Source organism: Vidua macroura, chromosome 8 (assembly GCF_024509145.1).
Source record: "Vidua macroura isolate BioBank_ID:100142 chromosome 8, ASM2450914v1, whole genome shotgun sequence".
In the NCBI taxonomy this organism is placed as follows: Eukaryota; Metazoa; Chordata; class Aves; order Passeriformes; family Viduidae; genus Vidua; species Vidua macroura.
The window spans coordinates 13,664,764-13,675,464 of NC_071578.1; the positions used below are offsets into that span (position 1 = coordinate 13,664,764).

The window sequence follows — 10,701 nt, forward strand, 5'->3', positions numbered from 1 at the left end:
CACCATCCTCCAGTGGCCACGTGCTGGCTCCCAGGCAGCGATGCTCCTGCAGATCAAACACAAAGCTGGGCTCTGCTTTCCATCCAGGCTGGGCCATATGGAGGAGAGCTCACCACTCACTGCAGCAGGGCTGCCAGGGGGCTCAGCATGTGGCAGCTTCACTCCTGGCTCCCAGGCAGAGCAGGGGATCATCCTGTCATCCAGGACAGTCCATGGATGCTCACACAGATTTTCCAATGGTGTTAAGCATCCCCTGCATTTGGGTCTGTTGAGGCCAGTGCTATTCTCATCTCTGGCATACCCACAAAGCACATGGGGTGAGCCAGGCACATGGGTAATGATCTGGCAGAGTTGAGCAAGACCAAGAGCCTTGTGGAGGGCACTGAAGGGGAGGCACATGCTCAGGTCCCATCCATCTGCAAGGAGAGAGAACTGGGATGATTCTGTGGCCACCCAGCTCAGGAAGGGGTCCATACAGAGACCTTGAGCTAGGCAAGCCAGAAACAAAGACCAAAGGGTCCCAGTGAGGGCAGTTGGCATGGCATGAGCTCAGGGAGAAGGTGACATCTCCAATCCTGCACGATTTGAACATGAGGCTGAGTAATTTTGTGCAATTCTGCTCTGCATCGAACAGGGGTCAGCAAACAAGCAGCCTGCCCAGGAATGGCCATGACACGTGCACAGGGAAGGGGTCACACCCCGGGACATGTGGGTGAGGACCTGTGTACTCATGGCACTTGGGCAGCTCCACTCCATTCCTGACCTCCCTGTACAGACCAAACAGCACCTCCAGAACCTGGTCCCAAGACATTTCTGGCTGGCACAACTTCCCCAGCATCACAGCCCCAGCCCAAACTGGGGTCTCCAGCCACACATCATCAGGCAGGGCTGGGAAAGGGGGGGGGGGGGGGGGTCAAAGCCAGTCTGGGTAGGCAGGGGTGTGGCAAGCACATTTCTCTCTCTCTCAGGATTTTTTATTGAGGTGCACAGAGAGAGAAATGTGCTTGCCACACAGGGGCTCCACTGGCCACCCAGGAAGGTGGGAGCCATCACTCAATGCCAGGTGTCACTGTCCTGTCGGTGGGATGGGGTCTGTGTCTCCTTCAGCATCACGAGTAGCTGAGACAGAGATGCAAAATGCTGTTCTTTTCTTGCCTCATTTCCCAGCCAGCCCCATCAGGCAATTTGGCTTGGTTTGGGTCCTCTTAGGAAGAGGACTTCTGCACCCAGCCCGCAGTGGGGTTAAGCCTAAAACCAACAGCATGGCCCAGGGGGGGCTGTACGTGGCTGTAACTCTACCTTCGTTTGTTTGCTTACAGCATCCACCCAAAATGCCCGTGTGTGTCTCTGGGCCTCTGTGTCAGTGGCAGCTGAACTGCTGACCCCAGGAGTTTGCAAAACACCAGGGTTATGGCCCCTTTGACATCCCAGCCCAGCAGAGCCACAGCTCATCCTGACCCTGGCCCCGAGGAGTCAGGCCCCAGGACACCCCACATGGCCCTACAAGACCTGGGGAGACAGTGGGGCCAGTGGGAGTGAACCCCAGAGGAGTGTTGAGGTGGACACACATGATACTTGCTGCTGTCCAGGCTTGGCTGCAGGCCCCCACCTTTGGAGGAGGCAGTGCCCTATGGACCACCACGCCATGGACCCGCCCCAAATCCCCTGCTAGTCCTTATCCATGCCCAGCCCTTCATCTTCTGTCAACCCTACAGCCCCCACCCCATGCTGGGATGGGGACTGGCACAAGAACTGTGCCTCTTGCCAGCTTCCATGCCCAGGCCATGCCTGATCTCTATGCTGCCCTGCAGACCTCTGTGTCTATGAAGTAGGGAACATATGGTCACAGGCAAAACAACAGCCAGAGCCTGGAGACAGCCTGTAACTGGTTTCTCCCCAGTACCAGCTGTGGTAGGGGACTTCATGCCACCCTGGAGTGTGGCCCTGGCATGCACAATCCAAGCTGCCATCATGGTGCAGACACCAACTCTAGGATGTGCAGCGGTGGGTCAGGTTGCAGGGAGTCAGCCTAGGCACAGGTGCAAATGCCCAGGGAGTTCAGATAGAGTTTGAGAGCTCTCCAAACATTCTACTTCCATTTTTTTCCCCAGGAGACAAAATCCTACTTCCCAATGGCCAAGCTAAAGGTAGTTCTGCTGGCCCTTTTTCTGGCTCCTGCTGCCACCAGGGTGCCACCTGTCTGCCCAATTTGCAGAGCTGCTGCACCCTAGGATAACGGGATGCTGCATCTCCTGGGGTGTCCCCCTCGCTTCCTTCAAAGCCCAGGCAGCCAAGATTCAGAGAAAAAGAGCTTTACCCTGGATCAGCGTGGGAACCAGCAACAGGGAGCTCATGGAGCAGGGGACCAGCCCCACCTACAGCACAGTCACAGCTGTGCTTCTCAGCCGTCCTGGGGCCGTGGTCTAAGCCACAAAGAGTTGAAACCCAGCCAGAACTGTGATGGGGCAGGACCCGCTGGGGCATCAAAAGGAAAACCACTTCCTGGTCACGCTCAGCAGAGCAGCTCCCCATCCTGCTCCTCCATCCCTGAAATAGCAACTCAAACCTGACCTCTGAAATCAGAGCATCCTCTGGGAGCTGCTGGCCTGGCCCAGCCACCCAGCGGGAGGAGGCAGCCAAGCCCCAGCCTAGCAAAGCTGCACCTGAGCCAGGCCCTTCAACAAGCAGCCTGAGCCTCTCACCGGGAGCAGCAGGATGGTTTAGGAGGGCTGTGGAGTGTGTGGCACCATGGGTGCACAGCCACCCTCATGCATGATGAGTTCCATCCATATTAAGCTCCGTTTCTCTGCTGCATGGGCAGAGTTACCTACTGCTGCCAGAGAAGGGAGGGATTCATCATGAGCTGTATCAGCATGCAGAGCCCTGAAGCAGCAGATTAAGGGGGTGCTCAGATAAAATCAACTCCCAGAGCAATTCTAGAGCCACCTGGACTGAGGCATCATTTGGGTCCCCAGGTACTGGCACTTCCACCCCCTGTTGGGAGAGTGATGGGCTCCACACCCTTGGGTGTGTCTCCAGCATGGGGAGCTCACGTATGTTCATAGAAACACAACAACTCGATTACCCCCTCACCCTATGGAAGACAATGCAGCCCTCACACCAGGAGCCCCATGCTTCACTCCCTGTGCACAGAAAGCCTCCTGCCCCCCACCAGCACTGAGTATCCCCCAGCCGCCCATGCCCGAGCCCACCTGCTCTTAGACAGCCCTGTTTGTTTGCCCAAGGTATTTGCAGCCGGGGGCACCTGCTTTGATACCATCAGCTCCACGAAGGAAGCTGCTCACCTAGCGTGACCCCTGTAATCCCATCCTTCCCCATTAAGTGCTGTGTGAGCGCATCCCCCCTCCCAGCCTCCTGACATTTCAGCATTTATCTCCCTCTCCCCAGGCTGAGCACATCAAGGCTGTGACATTGCTGGGGAGCAGGAAGCAAACCTCCCAAAGTCACTTAGAAAGGGGCTTGGCAGTGCCAACACACCCCAGCCCCTCTTATTGCTCCCTCTGTTTTGGGGGCATCCACTTCCCATGGCATTGCCCTACCGCAGCAATGGGGACAGCCAGCACTCGTGGCAAGACCTTGAGCTGAGCTGGTCCTACATTGGGGTGCACAAGCTTTGTTTTCTCAAGCCTCCTGCCACCACCCTCATGTCCCCCATGGAACCACCTTTGCCCCCAGCCAGGACAGTCCTGCCTGCCTCTGTTCCAGCTACCTAGACACCCTGAAGTACACACACCAGCAGCCTGAAATAATCTCCTTTTACTGTTGAAGAGGCCAAATGCTCCTTCTCATTAGCCAACATAGCCTCTTCCACTCTGTGTGAAGCAACAGTATCACCCTCCCAGGACTGAGCAGTGCCCATTCCCTCCACTCATCACTCCCCATCAGGCTTGGAAGCAGCTGCCTCTCCCAACCCTTCCTTCCAAGAGTGCCTTGTTAAAAATGATCTCCTGGCTCCCGTTCCCCTGCATTTCCACGGAGCACAAGCACAGTCAAGGTCTGGCAGACAGATTATCCCTGACCCCTTCCAGGTGCACATAGCCAGGGAAATCTGCAAGGTGATGGGGTGCCAGCCCTGGCTGGGGCTGGGCACTGTCCTAGTGCTGGCCCAGCCACGGCTCCATCCGAAGCCCAGGACTCCTTTCCCATAACATCAGCACAGGGCACTGGTGCACTGTGCCCACCGACACCTCTCCAATATCCACTGCCCCACAGGGAGGATGCTACTGCCTCCCTTCACCCAGCTCAGCTGCTGGAATGCCCCGCTACTTAGGAACTTTCCGGGGTAACGGGATTTGCCGAGAGATCCGACCGCGCCTGTGGGCACGGGCACCGAGCGCCAGCCCCGGGCACACGGGATGGCGGGGCTGGGGGGGACACCGCACCCCCCCGGGGGACAGGACCCCTGCCAGCCGCACCCGCCCTCTCACAGGAAAGGAGCAGCAGCAGGGCGGGATGCCCTTTGCCCCTGCCGGGGGAGGGCGGCCATGCGCCGGGAGGGCCTGCGCGGGCCGGGCAGTCGGAGCGGGAGCGGCCGGGAGCGGCGGGCCGCGGTGCCCCGGGCCGGGCCGCGGTGCCCCGGGCCGGGCCGCGGTGCCCGCCTGCCCCCTGGCGGTGCCGCACCGGCCCCCGCCGCCTCTCCAGCCCCCGGCAGCCTCCCCCCGCGCTGCTGCGGGGCCATGCACGAAGCAGGGGCTTCAGCTCCCCCGAGCCGGCTTTCTCCGCTGGTGCCCCCCAGGCAGCCCAGGTCGCGTTTCCCCGGAGTTGGAATGCCAGCGGTCTTGGAGTCATGGCATTTTTGGGTTGAAAGGGACTTTTAAAGGCCATCTAGTGTAACCCTTCTGCCATGGACAGGGACATCTTTAACTAGATCAGGTTGCTCAGAGCCCTGTTCAACCTGACCTTGGATGTTTTTGGGGATGGGGCATCTACTGCTTCTCTGGGCAATCTGTGCCATTGTTTTACCACCCTCAAGGGTGGTAAAAAAACCCTTCTTCCTTATATTTGATTTAAATAAACCCTTTTAGTTTAAAATTATTACCCCTTGTCCCACCTCAACAGGCCCTGCTAAAATATCTGTTCCCATATTTCTTACAAGCCCCCTTTAAGCACCAAAACACCACAGAAAGATCTCCCCAGAGCCAACTCTTCTTCAGTCCTTTTCCCTTTGCTGCTAGGGGCTTTGAAGCTTCATTCTGAGAGCTAAGCAAAGTCTGTTTGGGGCCAGAAGGAAACAGTGGGTAGGTGCAAAGGAGCTGCACAGGTTCCAGAGGAGAGAAACATAATCTAGAAAATAGCCTGAGCTGAGGATCCACCCTGGATTTCCTACATGAGTCCAGGCTACTGAGAAACTCACTGTCCCAGGGCATCAACAGAGCCAGCACGACAAAACAGTCCATGGCGCTTCTCAGGGACGACATCCAGTGTCTCAGACAGGAGGACTGGGACAGGCATTGACACATAGGCCAAGAATGCAAGACTGATTGCAGAGAAACTGCCAGAGAAATATTTAAGGGCAGAACCAGTCACCATGGGTGAGAAATGCCACCTGGCTGAAGTGCAGAAAGGATCAAGCCCTCTCCAGGTACCCAGGCATGGGGGAACACTCCTCAGCACAGGTCACAGCTCAAACTTGCCCCACTGAAGCATGTATGGGAAGAACCTGCCAGCCAGCAGGGAGCTGACCTTTCTTCAGACCTGATGCCTGAAAGATCTTTATTGAGTGTAAGAACAGTTTTTTACAATGCAGATTGACCCAGAACCTCCCCCAAATCAGAGATGCTGTGAGCTCCCACCCCACCATAACTGCAGTTGAGAACAGAGCATGGCTCCACTTTCACACTTCCAAGTATATAAAAACCACCAAACTGTGAGTAAGCAAAAGCAAACACATTAGAATCAGTGAAAGTGCCTGTCCCACACTGGCTTTACCTGCTGGAGAAGGGGCCAGGACTGAGTGTTTCATAGCCAGGGAAAGGGGGTACACAGAGCAGAGGTCCAGGACAGCAAAAAGGCACAGGGTAAGGATCACCCCCTCCATCCCCAACTCCCAGAACAGGGATCAGAGAGAGGGGATATACCAGCAGCATCCATCCAGTTTTGGGATCACCCTCCCAGGCTGTGTGAAAGGAGACACCTCAGTGCTGGGAGCAGCCCCTGCTCCCCAAAGAGTTAAAACAGCATTTAAAAAAAAAAAAAAAAAGCAGCAAATGTTGAGGCCATGGCAACAGGTGTCCAACGATAAAAACCATCCAGGGAGAGAAGTCCCAGTGAGTACCTAGGGGAAGAACCAGGTTGAGATCAGCAGACTTCAGCAGCACATTCCACCCACACTTGCCACAGCAGTACCACAGCCACCCAGATCCTTCCTCCAAGGCAGCCTGGCCCCTCACCTTGCCTGGAGACAAGTTACTCTTTCCTCCTCCTACTTCTTGGCTGGCATAATAGGAGGAAGCTCCTCCTCATCCTCCTCAGACAAGTCATCGTCCTCCTCAAAGGAAGCATCTTCCCTGTGCACTGGGACACACAAGTAACTGTTACTCACCAATGTATGTCTGTGCAAATACAACTGGCCCATGAGACACCCCAAGAGTAGAGCAGCCCAAGGAGATCTAAAGCAGCTTTCACAGCAGCTAACAGTGGGAAATAAGCAGTGTCCCAGCTGGAGGGAGGTCTCAGAGGAGAATGGTGACAGCCAGACATGAGAAAAGGGGACAGTGTGAGACATCCAGATCCCTTTTCCCATGCAAGGCCTTATGGTAGGGAAGGAATCCCTGCACTGAGATGGCACCTGGGAACCAGCACAAAGGAGGGACAGCATGCCTGCCAGGTAGCACCCAGTGCATCTCCCAGCAGTTCCCTGGCCATTGGAGCCTCTTCATACCCCTCGCTCCTCCCAAGCTTTTCCCCACCCGTCAGTGCTTACTGATCCTGTGCCAGCCGGCGAGGTGCACTGGGCCAGAGCCTGCTGCCAGGCGAAAGGTCACTGGAGGCTGCAGCTTGAAGTTGTCCAGACTCAGCTGCAAAGAACAGAGATGGAGCTGAGTTAGGGGCAGAGGCAAAAAGTAGAATATCCTGTAGTTCCCAGTACAGCACATGTCGATCTGAGGGCACCTGCAGCTACACCAAAGGTACCCAGGGCATTTGCCTGTGAGCTGCAGATCCTAGACTGGGATCCACAAATATCCAGAGCTGTCCTGTTCCCTGCAGCCATCCACCTCCAAGTCTTCAAATCAGCCTCTTACCAAGGGCTGGCACGACAACTTCAGATTTGCCACAGGCACAGCAATCTCTTGGTTCTCATGGTTTCGCCCAACGACTTCCACCACGTTGCACTCGTCCTTGGCACCATCAGTGAGGCAGACCTGGGTGTGAGTGGAGATTGTGAACAAATGCTCTCCCAAGGGACATATCTGGGACAGCTGGAGCTCTCCACAGGACAAGTAACCCACAGCAATACTACCAGCCCAGGATGTCATGCAAGGTGTGGGGATACTGCTCCACAAAACAGGGAGAGCACTGAAAAACCCCATAGCAATTGTCCCCTGACTGCCCCAGAGAGGGCTCTGTGCCTTTCCCAGCTGAAACAGCTGTTACTGCAGTCACCTAAAGGGATGGCACCTGGGCTGCATTTTTTGCTGATCTGATCCATGCTGACAGGTTCTGTGCTCCCAGGATAGAAAACATCCCCAGGAAGAGCCAGGAATGAAGCCCTGTACCTATCTGAGCTTTGGGAGCAGCAAGCCAGACACCCAGCTGGTGTGGATCTGGTGTGAAGCTCCAGCAAGGTCAAATACAAGGGAAAATTCTTTTCTTCACCACCTGCCTGGAGCATTCCCCTACTCAGCAGTCTCCTGCCACCACTGGCTTTGCACAAGCACCTCCATATGATGGATAAATGTGACCACTGTGTCGTGCCCTGAGAGTAGCCAGTCCTGGGACCTCAGCCAAGGGAGTCCCCTGATTCAGCCCAGCCAAGAAAGGAGGATGAGCCTGGAAAAGGGGCATACGGATATGGGCAACTACAGGAGAGAACAAGAACAGTTAATTCACATTTCTCTTACCACAGACAGTGCTAAAATGTGGTCAGAGTCGTCTTCTTCATCCACCTCAAATGTGTAGGATTTGGTACTGGCAGTCAGCTCACAGCCTAGAAGGAGGAGATTAAAAAAGCAGTAGCAAGTATTACGCAACAGGCAAAGGGTCCTGAGGGGGAGCCCTGACAGGCATGCACATAGAATCCCTAAAACTCTCTATTTTCTCACGTGAGGAGCAGCATCAGACCAGGGCACCCTGGGCTCCAGGGTCCCAGAAAAGTACACATCTGCCTCTGTACTCTGTCCCTCATGCAGGGACAAAACCTGGTGTCCCCAAAGCAGGCTGCCATGAAGCAATGCCCATGGGCACCCAAGGTTCCCAAGCACTGGCAGGGCAAGGTTCTTCCCCTCCAGAGAGCAGAACAGTCAGGGCACACCACTGTAGGAAACAGGAGGACACAGACAAAACAGTGATTCTGCTCCTGCCATCGCCAGTACAACTTTTTCTTGCATGGGAGTCTGGAAGCAGAGACAGACACAGAGCGCCAGACCTGAATGATGAGGCACAACCCAAGGGGAGGATGCCAGGCCAAGCTGCAGGGAGCTGGAGTCCCTCAAGAGAAGTTTTGAGACATATTTTATTACATACTTCTTCAGACAGTTACAAAAACAAGGGAGATACATGACCACGTGCTTAGCTCTTAAGATGAGGATTCAGCCGACCAAAGGGAGGGACTAAACTGCCCTGGGTACGTTTACTTATTGCAGGATGATTCACCAATGTGAGGCTGATCGGAAAAACACAGAGCTGAGCGCTGCATACCAGTGCCGGCATTTCCAAGGGAGAGGAATCAGCCTCCACGAGCGCATGCCGGGGCAGGACCGCTTTCTTCCTACGCTTATATATTGAACTTACCGCGGGGAGGACCAAACCCCAGGCGCATAAAAGGCCGGGGGAGCTGTAACGCTGCTCCTCCCCCAGCGCAGCGAGCGCGGAGCCGCGCTGCCCGGGCTGGGCAGGGCTGGGCGCCGCCCGCACACGCGTTTGAGAGCAGCGCAGGCCCCGTGTGGCCCGGCCGAAACCCCTCCCAGAGAGGAGGGACACGGCCCCAGCGCCCTGCGACAGGCGCCCACGAAACGCTGACGTGGGAGCGCGGGGGATTAACCGGAGGAGCGGGAGAGGCCGCTCCAACCCACCGCCCCATTAACCCCAGTCCTCTAAAGCCGCCAGAACACCAAGACCCCACGCGGCTCCTCCCAAAACTGCCCCGGGACCCCCAGCATGTGCCTGTTGCCTCCCAAGCCCGGTCATACGCGTGTCTCTCCACACTCTCCTTCCCCCACGGCACGTTAATGCCCTCCACGTGTCTCTCCATACCCACGTGTCTCTCTTGCCTCCTTCCCCCTATAATGTCTCTGCTGCCCCCAGGTCTCTCTTTCACACCCCCCCCCCCCCAGTGTTATTGCCCCCACAAGTGTGTCCCTGCCTCCCCCGTGTCTTTCCAGCCTCCACGCCGTCCCCATTACCCACCAAAGTCTCTTTCTGCCCGTCTCTCTCCTGTCCCCTGTTAATTGCCCCAACGTGGCTCCCCTGCCCCCAGTTCTCTCTTACCTTCCTACGTCTCTCTCGTCCCCACACCCCCACCTCATGTGTCACCTCCCTAACTCATCTATGACCCCCCACGTGTCTCTCCCTCCCCCTGGCCCGTCTCCCCGCTCCCCCGGCCCGGGGCCGCTCACCGAAGAGGACGCTGCCGGGACAGGCGGGCCCGTGCGGCTCCATGAGGCGGCGGCGCTGGGAACGGGTCTGGCAGCGGGGCGGGCCGTGCAGTGCCGTGCCGGGCGCCCCGCCCCGCGCCCGCCCCCGGGGACCGAACCAAAGGGTCCTGCGGCAGCGCCCCGCCGGATGCCTTAATTCGGATATTTCCTGGCCATCCTGGGCCTTCATCATTTACTGACCCCACTGCCAGCTGTGGAAACGCCACATCGGAAAAACGGCCCTTACTACCGGCTGCTCACCTATCGCCCTTCTCCCTGGGCACCATCCCGGCCCACGGCAGCAGCCGCTCCAGCACTGGGGAGGAGACACAGGGCACGTACAGAGCCAGGAGGCTGAGGGCATAAAGAGGGCTACCGGGGGGACAGGAGAATGACAAGGCTCGAGGGCGGACCACATCAGCAGGACCCGTTCATCTCTATCCCTTTAAGCATGGTCAAGAGCAGCGTGACCTGACATGGGGGACTGCAGCATAGGAGTGTTTGAGCACAGAAGGCAACATCCTACTTCAAAATCTACGGTAAGGAGGAGAGGGCTGGACCGGCCTTTCAAAGCAGAAGGGGAAGCAGTCTGTTTGTGTTGCAGAGGAGCAGCCAAATTAAAACAAACCCCACTAACAACGAGCTCACACTGCCTTCTGGGGACAAACCTGGCTCTGCTGTTACCACAGAGACCTCTGCTAGCCAGCCATTTGCTTTGCTTGAGCTGGAGTAGGTTCAGGGAAAACCTGACTGAAGAGGTTTGAAAAGCTGAACCAGGTCCCAGAAAGAAGCAACTGCTCATGCAGCAATGGTTACACAAGCACACCCATGTGCTTCTCAGCAGCTGCTCTGCGCAGCCACCTGACCCTACCTGACCTGTCTGCAGCCA

The 10,701-nt window shown here is 56.7% G+C and overlaps 1 protein-coding gene across 2 annotated transcripts; it reads right to left on the reverse strand.

Annotated features, from left to right (window-relative positions):
- Positions 1-5,699: 5,699 nt before the first annotated feature.
- NPM3 (nucleophosmin/nucleoplasmin 3) lies at positions 5,700-9,950 on the reverse strand. Of its 2 annotated transcripts, none has more exons than XM_053983426.1 (6): positions 9,795-9,950; positions 8,082-8,167; positions 7,263-7,382; positions 6,944-7,037; positions 6,411-6,534; positions 5,700-6,295 (listed from the first exon to the last, which is right to left on the reverse strand). In XM_053983426.1, the coding sequence occupies exons 1-5, from the start codon at positions 9,835-9,837 to the stop codon at positions 6,443-6,445; spliced, it is 435 nt and encodes a 144-aa protein (XP_053839401.1). In that variant the 5' UTR covers positions 9,838-9,950; the 3' UTR covers positions 5,700-6,295; positions 6,411-6,442. The 2 variants fall into 2 exon arrangements, with proteins under 2 accessions (XP_053839401.1, XP_053839400.1); XM_053983425.1 differs by lacking the exon at positions 9,795-9,950 and adding an exon at positions 8,971-9,166.
- Between the last annotated feature and the right edge of the window lie 751 nt (positions 9,951-10,701).

Excerpts from the sequence above, each read along its gene's own strand:
- NPM3 (XM_053983426.1), bottom strand. The coding sequence starts at position 9,837 with ATGGAGCCGCACGGGCCCGCCTGTCCCGGCAGCGTCCTCTTCG. Across the intron at positions 8,168-9,794 it reads TCCCGGCAGCGTCCTCTTCG|GCTGTGAGCTGACTGCCAGT; the intron begins GTGAGCGGCCCC and ends TCCTCCTTCTAG. Across the intron at positions 7,038-7,262 it reads AGTTGTCGTGCCAGCCCTTG|CTGAGTCTGGACAACTTCAA; the intron begins GTAAGAGGCTGA and ends TGTTCTTTGCAG.